Source organism: Hyaena hyaena, unplaced genomic scaffold, assembly GCF_003009895.1.
Source record: "Hyaena hyaena isolate Hyena2069 unplaced genomic scaffold, ASM300989v1 scaffold_1074, whole genome shotgun sequence".
NCBI classification, from domain to species: domain Eukaryota; kingdom Metazoa; phylum Chordata; class Mammalia; order Carnivora; family Hyaenidae; genus Hyaena; species Hyaena hyaena.
The window spans coordinates 156,998-175,917 of NW_024081711.1; the positions used below are offsets into that span (position 1 = coordinate 156,998).

At 35.8% G+C, this 18,920-nt stretch overlaps 1 protein-coding gene across 2 annotated transcripts in view; it reads right to left on the bottom strand.

The window, feature by feature from the left end:
• RANBP2 (RAN binding protein 2) overlaps positions 1–18,920 on the bottom strand; it is a 77,248-nt gene that overhangs the window by 15,225 nt on the left and 43,103 nt on the right. The window contains exons 13-21 of one of the 2 annotated variants that reach the window (XM_039222208.1): positions 17,552–17,713; positions 17,157–17,294; positions 16,931–17,077; positions 15,878–16,057; positions 15,714–15,797; positions 13,434–13,569; positions 9,804–9,898; positions 4,081–8,875; positions 423–593 (exon numbers count right to left, since the gene is read on the bottom strand). In XM_039222208.1, coding sequence (XP_039078139.1) covers positions 423–593; positions 4,081–8,875; positions 9,804–9,898; positions 13,434–13,569; positions 15,714–15,797; positions 15,878–16,057; positions 16,931–17,077; positions 17,157–17,294; positions 17,552–17,713 — 5,908 coding nt within the window. Of the gene's footprint in view, positions 1–422; positions 594–2,721; positions 3,480–4,080; positions 8,876–9,803; positions 9,899–13,433; positions 13,570–15,713; positions 15,798–15,877; positions 16,058–16,930; positions 17,078–17,156; positions 17,295–17,551; positions 17,714–18,920 lie in introns of those variants that run through there. The other variant, XM_039222209.1, reaches the window with a different exon arrangement.

Genomic DNA, 18,920 nt, shown 5'->3' on the forward strand with positions numbered 1-18,920 from the left:
TCTCCATGACCCACAACCTGATTCTCTACATCACTAACTCAATTGGTCCTATTGAAACTCTTTTTGAACATGGTAACTCCCCTGCTGAAAAACTCTGAAGTGGCTCACAAAGTTTTCCATAATCAGACCCTTATCTGCCTCATCACTCTCTCATCCCTCTAAGTCTATAGGGAAATTAGGATTACTTTCCATTCTCTCAAAATGCCTTCTCTGCTCATAGTAGCATCCAAAAATTCCTTAATAAATGCAGTTGTTTCAATCATTACATCCACTTACTATTTACACATACACTGAGAATAAACATCTACCTATAAGGACAGGAGTGATGGGCTTTTAAGAGGTAGGCTTCAAACAACTTAAACATCCCTCTAATTACTAAGATTAGCATGAACAGAATGCTTTTAAAATAACGAAAGATTTACCATCCTCTTCTTCTTCACTAATATAATCTGGTTTATTCTTATAGCAGAAGAAAGTTGGAGGAAGTTTAAGTTTGCTTGCAAGAGCTTTTTGCTCAGGGGTCGGGGTTAACTCATATACAATGAGAACATCGTCATCTGAGGGAGAATCTTCAGGCTCTGCCTTCTCTTTTGCTATAAAACAAGTCAAAAAATTTTTAAAAGACCAGGTGTTAAGTAGGTATTAACATCAATACTACCTGAAAATTAAACCACGCAAATTATCTTTAAACACATAAATTTTGATGTGAACAGAGCTCTGTAGAGAATTAGAAGCCTGATTTAACATTCCATCAAAAACTCTTAGTGAACATAGAATCTATTAAAACCAAAAGACTGGTTTTACTTACTGATCATTGAAAAAGAACTATTAATGGCTATAATTTTAAAAGGTATTTAAATAATGCTGCCATTACCATATTTGGCATACTAAATAATAGTTGAACAAAATATCCATGCACTTGCAACAACTGAAAAAACTTACATAAATCATGAGCAAAGATTAGTATAATATGAAAATAATGCAAAAGCTAATCTTGATTAGTTCCTAGAAGGAAAGTTAACAATTGCCAAGGATAGCACATGATCAGAGTTACATCCATCTTTGTGTATTTCCAAGCATGATAATAGATAAAACTAAATTAATACAGTTACCTTAGGGATAAGTAATTCTGTAAGAAACTAACACAATTTTTATAGCTGAAAAATAGTAACAACAAAAAGCAAAAAAAAATGAAGAAAAAAGGGATTTTTCATACAATATATTCTGGTCTATAAAGAAGAGTATTTAGCAAAAGGAATAGGTAAAGCAAATCATGAAGCATGCTATGTATCAACTGGGACTGTCTGATATGGTAGCCTAGCCACATGTGGCTATTAAACACTTGAAATGTGGCCAGTCCAAACTGAGTTGTGCTCCAAGTTAGAACAATACACACTGGCTTCTGAAGACTTAGTACAAAAAAGAAAAAAAAAAAAAAGAATGTGAAATAATCTCAAATTTTTTATGCTGATTGAACTTGAAATGGTATTTCAGATATAGTGTAACTGAATAGCCTATTAAAATTAACTTCATCTGCTTTTTTTTAACCTGCTTTTTATTCTATTTTTTAATGTGGATATTAGAAAATTCTAAATTATATACACAGGTCATATTTAACCTGACCTAGAGAACTAGAGCCCTATTACAATGTTAAACTTGCCTTTCACTCTTCTTAATTAGAAAAAACACAGTATCAATTACAATAACGTAAGATACAGAATCTTATTCCAATTCTATTATTAACTGGTAAAGACAATTTGGGCTTTTTAGATATCCCGCTGGGTCTCAGTTTCCTCATGTCTGAAGCCTCCATCTCTAAGGTCCTTTAGGACTATGACATTCTTGGACTTGAAACAGAATAAAGCTTTCTATCCTGCAGTAGTATACTGGTAAATTTGCTCTTAGGCCAAGGATTAATCCAGGTCCTACAGACTGTGCATGCAAGTATATGTCATTTACAGGAAAAAGCCCATACTTTTCATTAATTTCTCAAAGAATACATCCTTAAGAATGAAACTTAAGAGCTGCTTTATCTAGTAACGTGTTTGGTATACTTAAAACTGTGGGGTGCCTGAGTAGCTCAGTTGGGCCCAACTCTTGATTTCAGCTTTGGTCATGATCTACTTCATGGTTCATGAGTCAAGCCCCACATTAGGCTCTGCGCTGAAAGCATGGAGCCTGCTTAAGATTCTCTCTCTCAGCCTCTTTCTCTGCCGCTCCACCAATGATGCACATACATTCTCTCTCTCTCAAATAAATAAACATTAAGGGGCACCTGGGTGGCTCAGTTGGTTAAGCATCCAACTTCATCCTAGGTCATGATCTCACCTTTTCAGAGTCTGAGCCCCACGTTGGGCTCTGTGCTGATAGCTCGGAGCCTGGAGCCTGTTTCAGATTCCATGTCTCCCTCGCTTTCTCTGCCCCTCCCCCACTCACCCCTGAGAACACTCTTTCTCTTACCCTTTCTTTCTCTTTCTCTCTCTCTCAAAAATAAATAAATTTAAATAAATAAACAACAAAAAAGAGGGGCACCTGGGTGGCTCAGTAGGTTGAGCACCTGACTCTTGATTTCGGCTCAGGTCATGATCTCAGTTCATGAAACTGAGCCCCACATCGGTCTACACTGAGAGTGTGGAGCCTGCTTGGGATTCTCTCTCTCTCTCTCTCTCTCTCTCAAAATAAATAAACTTTAAAAAAAAAATTGAAGGGCCCCCAGAAACAAAGTACTTTAACCACTGGACATATTTGGGTTGCTCAAGATATGTTGTTAGATACTAATAACGGGTTTTCATTTCCCTAACCTTGCTCTTGAAGGTCTTCAACAGATTCCTCACTTTCTATTATTCCACTCTAATACTGGCACTTTTATAACATACCAGTATTTAATGGTGGCGATTAAAAATGGAATCTACTTTCAAATATGGTATTTTTCTGAATCTTGTCTAAAAGGATAACCTTAAAAGAAAACTCTTTTCCATGTGTATACATGCTGCTGCCATCACATGTTTGGATACTGGAAACATTACTTACTGGCTAAAGATAAATGTTAGAGAAAACACAAGTCTTTGTTAAGGACAGCTGAAAATGACAGAATAGTGAAGTACAAAGCAGTGAAAGGTAAAGATCTACCTCAAAATAATGCTTTGTAAGAGTGAGAAAACATGACATCCAAGTACATTAAAAAAAAAAAAAAAAGCATTAAAGGGTGTTATACACCTCTGGTCAAAAAGTACTTGTTTAAACACACATTTTTTAACATGCACACTGTGTGTTAAATACTTAATTTCATACAGCCAGTTACTGTGCTAAGGACTACCAGCTGCTTAAAAAAAAAAACTAAAAAACAAAACAAAAAAAAAAACAACTGATGTCATCTCATACCGAGAATGCTAGCTCTATACCTTTGTTCTCAGGCTGTGAGGAAGGGATGCTGGTCCAAAAAGCCATTGGATTAGATTTAAAAAGGCTAAAATTAAATCCTAGAAAATAAAGAGTATTTCATTCTTTGAACATTTTGAGAATCAAAGTGAATATGATTTTAGAATATAAAAAAAGCCAAAATCCCTCAATTTATACCAATTTGGCTGTCTTACATATTCATTTATCCTGGTAATTTCATTCTTTACTCTTTTAATAATAGCAGCAAAGCTGCCTTACATAACTTATAAACATCTCAGTACCATGTTTTTTGAGTGACAAGAGAATACACTGAAGAATGTACACTTAAAAAACATCAGACTCAAGTTAATACTCATGATTCAAGTACATAAGTCACTAACCTTTGGTACTGTTACTATTAGGTTCTTGTTCTCTGTGCTAAGCATGATCAAAGTATCTTACAGTTACTCAGATCTCCTAAATAACTTAAAAGACACACACTTTCTATTGCTGTTTAAACACAGGGAAACAGATTTAGGGAGAAGAAAAAATCTGTACCAGTATTTTTTCACTATTCACAAAACTATTATGACTCAAGTTTTACTAAAACATTAGTATCCTACAAGGAGTATATGCATCAAGCAAGATATTTACAAATTAATCGAAGAAAAATTCTGTTTATACTAAAGAGTAAGTGCTTACCTTTTTCTGGTGTTTTAAATGTGTAATTAGTTGATGACTCTTCTTTTGGAAAAGCACCAAAGAGATTTTTGACTTTGCCATCTGAAGACTGTTTGCTATCTGAATTCTTTGACTCTTCGCAATTAGGTTCCACTTTTCTTTCAGATTCACTCTGGACTACTGAACTGGTTTCACTACTGTTATTTTTCAAAGGTGCATTAAAACTAAATCCAAACAAAGACCCAGTGGCTGAACTGTTGCCAAATGTAAATGGTTTTGATTTTTCACTACTAAAAATACTTTTAACAGACTCTGAACCAAATACAAACTTTGGAGGAGAAACTACTGCTTTTGTTGTTGTTTCAGATGTGCTAGATGCTTCTCCAACTTCTGAAGTTGCATCTGCTGTGTCGTCACCCTGAATTAAATCTGTCCTCTCCCTTGTGGTTTCTTCTAATACAGCTACAGCAATTTTGCCACATGGTGACTCTCTGGGAGTGGTTGAACGAGAAACATGAGGGGTTATCAAAGAATCTTTTTCTTGGGCTAGTTTTGCTTCATCAAAGATTTTCTTAAATGAATCTGCAACATCCTGTAGTTTAAAACGAACAGCTAGATGTTCTACTTTTCTTTCCCCATCTGCAAAATCACAGGCAGTCCACACCCACACTCGTTCTGTCCCTTTCATATTTTGCAAAGTCATGTCTGGAGTTATTCTGTGATTGGCACAAAGTTTTAATACCTGGTCCCTTCTCATCACTATGCGAACTTGCTTATTATCATAATTCTGTAAAATCTTTATATCACCAATGCCTCTTTCTTTCCACTGACCAACATCTTTATCATACCTGTAAAGTTTTGCTCTGTGACTAAAAACAACTTGTTCATTTTCCTCACCACTGGACACTTCCACTAAATCAGGTAAAGGTACAACAGGTTCAAAGTACTGTCCATCTCTCTCTTCTTCTTGAGTAACATCAGATTCTTCATCAGTACCAACTGAGGTCCCACTCTGATTCAACTTAGCAGGAGATTTAGATGGACTCAAAGCAGATTTAAAACTGAAGTTAAATCCTGTTGTTGACTCACCAAAGCGGAAGAGATTTTTCCTCACAGGGCTACTTGCCAATGGAGAAGCATGTACTGAACTGCTACTCACACTATCATCTAAAGCATCTTCCCTTAAATCATAGTTGTCCCACTCCAGCGTGGGCCCTGTGTTTTCAGGGTTTGGCTTGTTAATTGTATCAGAGGCACTGGCAGCACCTGCATCAGAGCTCTCATTATCTCCATCAGTGACTTTTGTTTGATCATTTGTCAAAAAAGTTTTGAAATCTTTTAATCCACTCTTCATTTCTTCCGCTCTTTGGATTAACTTGGCAGCTCGGCCAGTGTCTACAAGTTTATGAGGAGTTTGAAGTGGTATATCTAATAGAAGTCGCTGGCATTCTTCAAATTTCTGCTTGAATTCTTCAGCCAACTCTGGTGTTTTAAATTTTGCTGCCAGTTGTTCTAGTTTGGCATCACCATCAGAAAAATCACTTGCTAACCACATCCATGCTCTATCAGACCCAGAGAGAGGCTTCAGGTTCATTGTAGTTGTTATCCAATGGTTGGCACACACTTTGAGTACCTGCTCTCTTCGCATTAGCATTCGCAGCTTGCCATTGACTTCATTCTTGAGAATTTTAAGGTTCCCCAGACCCCTTTCTTTCCACTGACTTATCTCAGCATCAAATCTAAATAATTTTACCCGCTGTGAATAAAGAACTTTTTCATCTTCTTCTCCTGTTACAAGTTCTACTTTTTCAGGCATCTGAACCACTGGTTCAAAATGGATGTCATCACTGTCCTCAGTCCTATAGGCATCATCATCTTTCTCAAGGTCAGCAGAAGTGTCAGCTTTATCAGGCATTTTACTGCTTTGTGATGAGAATAATTTTTCTCCTGCACCGGAAAATCCCTTGAAATTAGGGTCTTTTTTGCCAAACTGAAATCCTTCTCCTGAAGTTGATTTTGCAAGGTCTGCAAAGGTAAATGTACTACCAGTTTGACCAAAAATCACACCATTATCATTCTTCTGATTACTGATATCCTGAGCCTGAAGAGCTGTGTCATTTTCAAAGGGCTTTTCACTCTTCTTCTCCTGATTTCCAGGCTCCTGGATGCCAAATTTAAACCCATCAGCGGACACAGGGACAGAAAAACTAAATCCTTCTTTAGTTGACTTAGGATCTGTATTAGAACCCTGAAATGTAAATGAAGGTGTACTTTCTTGATCCACATGCCCAAATTTAAATCCTTGTTCTGCAGTACCAAATTTAAAAGCTTTTTCTGAAAAATTGCTTTTAAATCCTGCTCCAACCTGACTTCCAGAAGAATCATTTACCTTAGTTTTTGAGCCCAATGTGAAAGCTGAAGGAGCTTCTGCAATATGTTTATGAGGTGGTTTAGAGGAATTACAAGCCACACATTTCAAGGAAGAACTCTCATTTTGCACAGAGCAAATGCTACATTCCCACTGTCCTTCCTTCTTGGTGAACATTCCTTCAAATCCACTCTTTGGAGCCTTGCATGTATCTGATGAGGCAGGAGCTAGAACAGCAGACGCAGGCTGGTTTTGTTTACTTGGATTCTGGCAAGCAACACATACGGCAACACTTGCTTCATTTCGCACTAAGCAAATATTACAATCCCACTGTCCTTCCTTCTTGGTGAACATTCCTTCGAATCCACTCTTCGGAGCTTTGCTGGTCTCTGAAGTGCTAAACTTAAAAGAGGCAGGTGCTGGAACAGCAGAGGTGGATTGACTCGGTTTACCTGGATTCTGACAAGCAACACATATTGTAGCACTTGCTTCATTTCGTACTAAGCAGGAATTGCAATCCCACTGTCCTTCCTTCTTAGCAAATATATCCTCAAATCCACTCTTCGGTGTCTTACTTATTTCTGAAGTACCAAACTTGAAAGAAGCAGATGCTGGAACAGAAGAAGTAGGTAAACTCTGTTTTCTTGGATTCTGACAAGCAATACACTTTGTAGAACTTCCTTCATTTTGTACAAAGCACACACTACAATCCCATTGTCCTTCCTTCGTCGAAAAAACAGATCTGAAATCACTGTTAACGGACTTTGGAAGATCTCCCTGGCCAAATTTAAAGGAAGCTTGCTGAAAAAACGAAGATCCACTTTTGTTAGCAGACTTTGCATTCTGGCATGCAATGCACCTAGATACAGTAGGTTCATTCCTTACTAAGCAAATGCTACAATCCCAGTGACCTTCTTTCTTTAGAGTCATTGGTGCGAATCTATCTGAAGTATTTTCTGGGCCAGTTGTAAGAGCAGGAACAGTTTCAACTAATGGTGAACCGAGGAGTTCTCTCCTGTTTGGGTTTAGATTCTGGCATGACACACACTTCTTAGCAGCCATAGCATTTTTTAATGAGCAGCTATTACAATGCCACCAAGACCCTTCTTTCTTTGTGATTTGAAACTCAAAATTCATGTTTTCAGCATCAGATTTGCAAATATCTTTATCATGACTTGTGGGTTCTTTCACAATTCTCAGAGCCTGATTTGTAGTTGAGGCTACATTCGCTCCTAAGGCTTTTAAAATGCTCTGGGCCTCTTCAAACTTGCACTTAAAAAGTGCTGCTTCCTCAGGAGTTTTGAATCTAATAGCAAGTTGTTCTGGTTTGGGCAACTCATCTGCATAATCAAGAGCATGCCACACAAAAGATCTGTCAGAGCCAGCATTTGGTGTCAGTTTCATATCTGGACTGATATAATGATTTGCACAGATTTTCAATACCTGTTCTCGTCTCATTAGAAGGCGAATTTTACCAGATGTTTTATGCCTTAGGATTTTTACATTGCCAATTCCACGTTCCTTCCATTCTTTGGATTCTGCATCAAAACGAAACAATTTTGCACGGTTGCAAAAGAATTCTTCTTCATCTTCCTCACCAGTTTTTACTTCAATCTTATCAGGAAGAGGTACCACAGGCTCAAAGTGAGGGCCGTCATCATCATCATCACCATGGGCACTCCCTCCATCTGTTTCATGACTCTTGTTGGCCAGCTCTGATGCAGGTGTTCCAAATACTGATTTCCCTGGACCGTGGAAAGTAAACATGTCATCACTTCGACGAAAACCAGAATTCTTTTGCTGATTTGGACCCATGTTTTCAGTAAATGAAATTCCAGGCACATTTTTGCTTCCAAAATTGAACGTATTTCGAGGTCCTATGGTTTGACTAGCTTTTGGTCCACTGTAGCTGTCTCCTTGCAAAGGCTTATCTGAGGTCAGGAGACCTAAAAGGCTTTCATTATTATTGTATGCTGTAGAAGGGGGCTGTGTCACAACCTGGGGTGAAGAAAAGGTAAAGTCACCATCATTTGACTTGAAATTTGAGTTAAATTTAAAAGGAGTTGGCTGTGTTGTATGTATGGGTGCTGTCAAAGTTGGTCTTATTCCTTCACCTGGCACAGGCTGAACAAAATTAGTTTTTCCAAATTCTATAACCTTAGATTCTGCAGATCTTGAAGCATGAGTTGCAACTGGGGGTTTTGTGAAATAACCTGGTTCTGGCAAAGGTGGATTTGTGCTTGTTTGTTGAACACTGTAATTAAAGTAATCATCACCCCTGGGTGATAGAATTCCTGTTGCAGGAGACTCAAAGCGCAATGGAGGACCATACATCTCTTGAGAGAACATACAAGCAGATGAGCTTTGGACGGGTGGTGTGTGCATCTGTTGAGAATAGGCATATATATGTTGTTGAGGCGGAAGCCTATTCATGCCATAAACTGGACCCTAGAAGAAAAAAAAAGTTAAAAATTTTTGTAAGTTGTCTACAAAATATCAGATAACTAGATGCAAATCAATTCTCACAAACCACAAATATGAGCATTGTAAGGTAAAAATATCATTAGGGTATGTAGCACATCATTAAGAGAAGACAACATTACTTACAAAGATACTTACAGTTATACTCCTTTCTTGGCATATAATAAAAATTGCCTTAACTAATGACAGAATCTTAAAAATCCAATTCTACAATAAATGCAAAGAATAAATTTCTTCATTCCTAATAATGTGTAAAATAATGTTAACAATAATGATGATGATGATGGAGACTAACATTTATCAAGCATTTACTAATGTGCCAACTGGGCACTGTTCTAAGCACTTTACATAGTATCTCATTTTAGTATCTTCAAAAACCCTATGAATTAAGGGATTATTATCCTCATTTTACATATGAGGCAACTAATGCATAGAGAGATTAAAAAACTTGCCCAAGGTCACAAGTGAGAAGAAAGCCAAGGTCTAAATGCACCCAAGCCATCTGTCTTCAAAGCTTTATTATTCAACTATGGTTATAATACTGAGTGTTAACTGACACCTACATAGCCACTTTAGGCCTGAAGTACTTACCACATAGTGGTTCAGCAAGGCCATTCTAGTCCTATTTCCGCCAAAACAAAATGATGAAGGACCCATCATCACCACCCCCACCCCCACCCCCACTTAGAAAATATTCTAAATGTTCACACTCATTGTAACATAAAAATAAGATGAGTAGGAAGCATAAATTCTGTATCTGGATAGAAATTTAAAATAGCTGTATCTTATGGGACATAAAAGTTTTAATGCTGAACTACTTCTTGAATTTCTTTGAAGGAAGCCTAAACAATTAAAAAGGAGATATTTATAAATGTATAAATTATTCCTTTGTTACCTTTGTGGGAGTAACATTAGCTGCTGGTCTGAGAAGATACTGGGAATTATATGCTGGTGACTGACTATAATATACTGAAGGGCCAGTAGTTGCAACTAAAAAAAAAAAAAAAAAAAAAAAAGAAAAGAAAGAAAACAGTTAAAAAAGTCTATACTATAGTTAAGACTACCTAGGCAAGAACTATAAATTACAAAAGCAATAGAAATCAAAGAAAGATTAACTATAGATTTTTAAAAATTTCTATACATCAAAACATACCATAAAGAAGATTACCAAATGACAAACTAGGGAAAAACCCCTAAATGTGACATATGAGGAATAAGAGAGCAGCACCACAGTGGTCAACAAGAACAAGCGCCTCACAACAAGCACCAAAAAAGGAGCCAAGAAGAAAGTGTATGATCTGTTTTCTAAGGAAGATTGGTATGATATGAAAGCACAGTCTATGTTCAACATCAGAAATATTGGGAATACACTAGTCACAGGAACAATTTAAGGAACTAAAATATACATATGATCGCCCCAGGGCCACGTTTTTAAAGTGAGCCTTAAAAATACGCAGAATGACAAGGCTGCGTTTTATAAACTCAAGCTGAATATGTTCCAGTCAAAAATCACCTGATAAATTCATGGAAAGAATCTCACAAGTAACACAAAATGTGTTCCTTTGCTTTAAAAAAAAAAAAAAAAAAAAGGCACATCATGACTGGCACTCATGCTGATGTCCAAACTATTTGCTCGACCTGTTTTGTATGAGTTTCACCAGGAAACCAACAACTAGAAGACATTCATGTTCATGGCAAAGCTACCACAATCATTTGCTTCATCTGTTTTATGAAAGTTTTATCAGAAAACAAAACAACTTAAGGACCATTTATGCCTTAACATGGAAGAAATGGAAATCATGACCCAAGAAGTGCTAAACAACTGAATTCTAGAAAGCCCTGAAAAAGACCTGAAAAAGACTAGCCAGTCTATTTATCTTCTCTTTATAGTGATTAGAACAGTAAAAAAAAAAAAAAAAAAAAAGAGCTAAAGAAGCTCATTTGAATTTGGAAAACTAATGGAACTGCCTGGTAAAGATGGTTATTTGGGAAACACTCTGGGGGAGAAAAAAGAAACAGAAAGCAGAACAAGCTGATGCATGTGAGCCAAGAATCATAAAGTCTGAAATTTAACTAGTGACTTTATCAGTAACTAGTGACTCTTAACAGTAAACAAAAAAAATTAAAGTTCTAATAAACCTACTAATAATAATCAATGGAAAAAAAGCACCAAATAAACAGATAATTCAGAAAATATAAAGGATTGTAAAGTGTTGAACGTACCCAGTATAAAAAAAATAAAGACTGATACCATTTTGATTTAAAACCTGGTGAAGGTTTTTAGAAATGGTAATAATTAACACTAAGCAAGAATGCAATGAGATAGGCACTATCAGATACTGGTGATACGAGTGTAAACTGGCATAGCTTTTCCAGAAGGCAATTCTCAACACAAAAGAATTTTTAAAATATCCTAACAATCCTAAGAATGTGTTCACAGCATTATTTATAACAGCAAACTGGAAATAATAAGGGAATAAAATTTGTAGTACTTCCACATGATGGGATACCTTGTATTCATTAACAGTATTTTCAAAAAATATTTAAGAAAAATGCTCAGAACTCTATTTAAAAATCAGATTCATCTACATACAACACAGTAATGATAAAAATATCACTAAAAATTACTTCCATATACAAAGAGAAAGAACCAGAAGGAAATGCTCCAAAATGTTAATAGTACTCTTTGTGGTACAGTTAGTTTTAAGTTTACACAGTTCAGTACTTCATTTCCTAGAAGCCTATTAATCACTGTTTTTTAATCATCTTATTTAAAAAGACAAGGACTATCTTGGTATATTTTTACTTTCATTAAGAAAAACAAAATGTATAAACACATGTATAAACACAGGGGACTTGAACTCTCCATCTTGTAGGGCCACAAAGCTGCTTTGTGACATTGTCCATGAGCTGTTTGGGGTCTCCATTTTCCTCAACTGTAAAATGAGGATGTGCTGCTTCTACATATTTCATAGGGTAATTTCAAGAATAAAATGAGACAATGTGAATGTTATGTTTAACAACCATAACACCTTTCACGTCTATACACAGAGGAATGGAAATTGTTGACTCAAAAGCTGCTAAATGATCAATTCCACACAGCACTCAAAAAGCCGTAGAAAAGGCTAGCCAGTTTACTATATTCTCTAGGCAAGGTTCTATATGGTGCACAGGTTTTTTAAGTGGGCAGTGTTTGACCTCTTGACATTTCATGTATTTATCTATGACTTATGACATTTAATGACTGTGACTTTACAAAGATTTCTTTCCTGTTATTTTGCCTCCATTTAGAAGACACCATCACAAAGGATAGTGAGGCTGCCTTCAGTACGGCCGCCTTCAGTACGGCCCTATGGACCATTACATAAATGTGCTCATCTAAAGTGGAAGACACTATTCTAAATCTTCCCTAGGTTAAAAGCAGTGAGGGGGGTGGGGGGGGAGGAAGTACTACTACTTCAGAAATCTATCTCATTTAAAAGAAACCTATTTTTATCATCATTTCTGACTGTCTGTGGGCAACATAATCATACTGGCAAAAGGCTTTAAAGTTAGACCACTGAAGTTTAAACTCTGGCTCTACCAGCTGCTTCGGATTCTGTGTCTCCTTCTCTTTCCGCCCCTCCACCTCTTGCGCTCTGTCTCATTCTGTCTCTCAAGAATAAATGAATGTAAAAAAAATAATTTCAAATACATAAATAAATAAAAATAAAAATAAACCCTGGCTCTACCAATAACTGGCTGTACAATAATGGGTAAATTACCTAACCTTTCTAAACCCATTTCCTCAACTATAAAAATAGGCTTCATAATGCTCATAATGGTATCTACCATTCTGGTTACTGAGATTAAATAAAATTACATGCACAAAGCACTTTTGCACATAGACAACCCACAGGAACACCTGGTTCTTTAAGTGTTTACTAAACACTAAAGTAAATGCCTAATATCCACACGTATACAAATGCTCACATACTCACGTGAAGGAAAGTTTTATCTCCACATTTGAAACACACAAAATGGTTCAAGAGGTCAATATGCACTAGAGGCCACAACTTCAAATTCCAATATTGTCCAGCTCTACCTCCTTCCTTTGTTGTATGACTAACTATTGTATTTCAAAATAAACAAGATTTCCTATGAATGTCATACTTCTAAATATATCATCAAAATAATTCCTAAGGGGGTTTTAATTAGCCATCTCTTAATGCACAACAGTATGAGGTAACATTTTACAATTATAAGAAATAGTTCTATCTCAGTCTCAGCTTCTCTGAGGTATGTATAGAGAGATTCTTTCAGCCTTTATATACACAAGATCATATAAAGCTTGTTTTGTTTCTGCTTGGAGTTATAAAAATCTCAGTAACACTATACACAGCTTAAAAAACATATAAGCAGACATATATAAACATGTATATAAACAAATGTATATAGACAAGGTGAGTTCACAAGTTATCTATGTAAAGGAGGGGGAAGTACAGTGATTTTACTAAAATCTGGAATTATGCAGTTGCCAACTAACCTGTTAGTGGAGCCCCATGAAAAGTCTGTGATCCTTGATATCCATCAGGCACTGAATCTGGTCCATAATTCTCTGTAGGCCAACGATGAGGGGACCCTGAGTTACTGCTATTTAGTTTCAACTCCTGCATTTCTTTCTGTTGGAAGAAAGAAAACAACTGTAAGCAATTTTCTCATGCCAGAAACAGTACTAGAACACACATATTTTAAATGTAAATACTCGATGCTTTTTTAGAGTTTCTATATTCCAGTAAGATCTGAGTATGAGGTGCTGATTTAAGAAAATGATCCTTAATTTGTTAAAACTTGTTTCCATTCTTTCATTCCTTAATACCATTACCTAATGCATTCTAGGTTAGAGTTAGAGTTAACTATCACCTAAACAACTGATAACCTCCTAGATGGCCTCATCTCCATTTCCATTCCACACTTATTTAAACTAATGTTTCTAAAGTTGAGTTCTAGCCAAGACACTCCCCTGTTCAAAAACACAAGTACCTACAAATTAAACTTCTCTGATATTCTTGGTCCTCACAAGTACTGCCCCAAACATCCTTCCAGAGCCTCCTTTCCACAATGCTTTCCTCTTCAGTCCACCTGGGCTACACAATGTTCCAAACCATCTCCCAATGCTAGCTTTCCACTTACACACATCTGATGTAATAAAACACTACAAATTCTTCAAGGTTGATGTTCTAATGACCCACTAGGAAAGGAAAAACAACTGACATCCGCTCAGAATATATTTTATATGTATATATAAAATATAGTCCAGGCACTGTACTTAAATTCTCAATCCTTATACAAATAATAAGCAATATGAGCTCATATATTAAAATAAGGGGGGAAAAAAGATGCAGGTAACAGCAGTTGGATTCAAACTAAATTTTATTCCAAAAACGTTTTCACAATACCACCCTGCTGCCTAGACCAAACACCAGACATAATGCTTTCTAATGATAGCTATGTAGCTAGTTATCAGATCTCTGTTTGTAGACAACTAAATGACACCCTCCACAACCCCACAAACTACAAAATGTCCCTTACAAAACAGGCAGTGATCAAGAAACTATTTCTTTTTCCAAAGAAACTACAATGGTATCAGTCAACAGGTCACTTTTTAAAAAACAGTATCAAATATCTGTAAATAGGCCCAGGTATCCAACCAGTTATACGTAAGGTCACACCTTACTTATAAAAGAGTCCCTTTGAAGGATTCACACCTGGTGAGGAAGGAGAAACAAGTAATTCCAAAAATATGGTTAAGCCCAAAAGATAAATGAGAAGATGTTCAACGTCAATCATCATTAGGGAAATACAAATCAAAGTCACTTCACACTTGTCAGAATGGCTAAAATCAAAAACAAAAGAAAGTGCTGGCAAGGATGTGGAAAAAGAAACTTTCATGCAATGTTGGTAAGAATGCAAACCTGTGCAGCCACTGTGGAAGACAGTATGGAAGTCCCTCAAAATATTAAAAATAGAACTATCATATGTTCCAGTAATCACACTACTGGTATTTACCCCAAGAATATGAAGACATTAATTCAAAGGGATATATGCACTCCTATATTTACTGTAGCATTATTTATAACAGCCAAATTATGAAAGGAGCCCAAGAGTCCAATGATAGATGAATAGATGGATAGATGAATGGATAAAGATATAGTGTATATACATATATGAACACGCATATACACCATGGGATACTATTCAGCCATAAAAAAGAAGAAAACCTTGCCATTTGCAACAACATGGACGGATTTGTAGAGTATAATGCTAAACAAACTAAGCCAGAGAAGAACACACAGCAGAGGATTTCGTGCACATGTAGAATTTAAGAAACAAAACAAACAGGGCGGGGGGGGAGGGGGAGGAGAAAGAGACAAACCAAAAAAAACAGACTCAACTATACAGAACAGATAGATGGTTACCAGAGGGAAGGTGAATGGGGGGATGGGTGAAATAGGTAACAGGAATTAAGAACATACTTATTGTAATCAGCATGGAGTAATATATGGAATTATTGAATCACTATATTATACACCTGAAACTAATATAATGCTATGTTAACTACACTGGAATTAAAATTTTAAAAATTAAATTTAAAAAATTATAATTAAAAACATAGGAAAAAATATGGTTAAGCGTCAAGGTAGATGTATGCAAAACAACATGTATAACTCTATCGTAGCATGGCAAAGGGTCATTCAAAATGAGGGAGTGGTAAAGGAAGAAATCTGGGAATACAAGAGGCAGTTTAGAGATATTAAGTGACTACCTTAATGGCCTCTACTTGCTGGCAGATCATTTTCAGTAAAGAATTTTGATCTTCTGCCCATCGAGGTGGTGTTTTGGGAGAATACTAAAAAAGTAACAAAAAATTTAAAACGTTCAGAATAGAAACATATTCTGCAATGGAGCAATTCATTTCTTTCTATTTACCTTGTAACTTTTACTTGGTGATAGAGAGTATTTGGTGGGAGACGGTGTAGAATGTTTTACTTCTGAATCTGCATTTCGAGAAGAACCATTTTTATAAAGTAGACCTCCTTCACTATAATCATCAAGTTCCTGCATGACTGAATTAAGCATCTCTTTTACAGACTCCAGTGGCACAGGCAACTAAAAACAAAAGGCATGAATCAAGTTTGCAGATATAAACAACTCTGAAATAAATACAAGGATTTTATCTTACTGATGTACTTCTATTTTCTCATTTTTGTATAATAACCACTCTTTATTTTACGTAAGAACACAGCTGAAACTGCTGTGTAATCTAAAGTCTTCTGACTCTAAAGTTTACGCTATTAATACCCCTATTAGCCATAGTAATAGAAGAATGTTAACCTAGGAATATTTTCCCACATGACACAAAATAAGCTACTGATTGTTATTGATTTTGAACAGGGAAACACAGGTGCTAGAATGCACCAGACAATATCAATTCTAATTTAAGAGCAGCAACATGAATTAATCAACAAAATACTTGAAAAGTTGCATAGAACTATAGTTAATCATGACAGTCTAAAGCGCTGGCAGTTAAAGAAAAAAACAAAAAACATAGTCCATAGCAAATGGTAAAGAGGAGGAGAAATGCTCTGAAAGTGTCAGCAACTATTTTCAATTTCAGTGAAATGTTTAACTGCAAAATTCATTAACAGCAAGGAATTAGGCTGCAGTATTTGCTTTGATTATGTTGCCAAGGTAACAAAAATAAATGTTCTTCCTTAGAAACCTTTTTTATTCCCCAATAACCATTTTTGTAAGAATAAAAAGCTAGATTCCCATGTCTAAAAAAAACACCGCAAAAAAAAAAAAACACCACACCTAAGAAAAAGCAATGCTAATTAAACATTTATACACACACTGTTCTATGCATTAATAATAGTATATTACTGAGTATTTCTGAAATTATCAAAATATAAAACCAAAGCGAAAAAAACACTTATTACCCAGTTATCAACAGTAAGAAAGTACAAACAGCCTGCAGCTTACCTTCCTGGTTACTGAAAGATTGGAATCACTGTCATCTAAAATCTTTATTAGGTAGTCCCTGGTCTTTCTCAGATAATTTTTGCATTCTTCTTGTTCTTCAGGAGAAAGGGCATCATTTTCAATGTCTTCTGCTTTTCTGTGAAAAATCTAAACAAAGAATGCTCTTATGAAAATTAAGTTTTTTAACACAAAAACACTGTTAACTCACCTACCACCATCTACTTACCAGTGCAAGATTCCAGTAAGAAACAACGTTTTTTATAGATTCAAAAGCAGTGATAGCATCTTCTATATTTCCATTAACTACATCCAATATAGCAAATGTTATGTTTGCTTCTTCCTCGTATTCACCAACTTCAGATGCCTAAACACATTTAGTAGTTTTTAGTCCAATTGTCTCTCTCCAGAATATCAATCCCAAGTGATTCCCCAAAGATTTTACATGATCTATGAAATTAACTGTTCAGCCCTATTTTCTGCATGTTTTGTAACAAGTAGTGGATTTTGGAGAAAAGGATCAAGTAGCCAGGCAATTTATTTAAGCAGTTTATACCTCTATTTCTTTGTTTATAAACTAGAAATCCACATCTTCAGTTCATTCACAAAGGGATCCTCCATTACCTGAATGTCTGCACTATGAAAATGTCTAAACAAAGGGTCTGCAGGTTCAGGAATACTGCTCTTCTTTTTGATTATCTTCAACATTGGCAAAACCTTCTTCCAATAATGAACACTTCTGCCTATGTATTCCCGTTGGTCATAAAAAGAATTAAGACTGCTGCCCTAAAACAGAAAGTTAGAAGCACACAATCTAAGGAACACAAATAACAGAATCTAAAAATTCCTTTATAAATGGTCTGAACAAGTGGTTAAAATTTCAAATCAAAGCATAACAGAACCTCAAAAGTCATATGCCTCATTTTCTAAATGTTGGAATAACCAACCACCTGGATATCAGCGATCATTCTAGACCCAACATTAAAACACTTTCAATGATACTACCTAATAAGGCAGCCCTATTTTTTAATAATTTAAAAATAAAATAAAATTTAATCTATTTTTTAAAAATTGTCAATTTAGGGGCATCTGGCTGGCTCAGTTGGTTAACGACTGACTTAGGCCCAGGTCACGATCTCAGAATTCATGGGTTCTAGCCCAGCAACAGCCTCTGCGCTGGAACTATGGAGCATGCTTGGATTTCTCTCTCGCTCGCTCTCTCTGTCCCTACACTGCTCATGCACACACTCTCTCTCAAAGTAAATAAACTTTAAAAGTTGCCATTTTAAACATTAAAAAAAAAAATTAAAAAAAAAAAATGGGGTGCCTGGGTGGCTTAGTCAGTTAAGCATCCGACTTTCGCTTAGGTCATGATCTCGTGGTTTGTGGGTTCGAGCCCCGCGTCGGGCTCTGTGCTGACTGCCAGCTCAGAGCCTGGAGCCTGTTTCAGTCTGTGACTCCCTCTCTCTCTGACCCTCCCCTGCTCATGCTGTCTCTCTCTCTCTCTCCTAGAAATAAAACATTAAAAAAAAAAAATTTTTTTAAATGTTGCCATTTTACATAGCCAAAACCAACCAGTTTAGTCACAGATGTCAGTTACATCTACAGTTAACCTTGGCACAAAACAGATTCCAAATATTTAAAAAGATCTGGCTCTCAATCTAGAGTCTTCTGCTACTGCTATGTTAAAAAAAAAAAAAATTCAAGCTGGATGATAATTAACATAATTATCATTATTAACATAATTATCAATAATGTATTTATTAAGTAATAAGAGCAGTTAATACTTATGTAACATTTACGTGCCAGGCACTGTTCAAAGTACTTATATATTAACTGTTAACAATTTTGTGGCAAGAGTAAAAAATACATTTCACCTGGCATAACAGGAACAAGTGGATACTGTTTTCTTTGACCTAAAAAACTCAGTGAAAAGTTTATGATTTTTAAAAATTAGATAATGTTCCAGTGAAAATTCATTTGAGATTCCTTA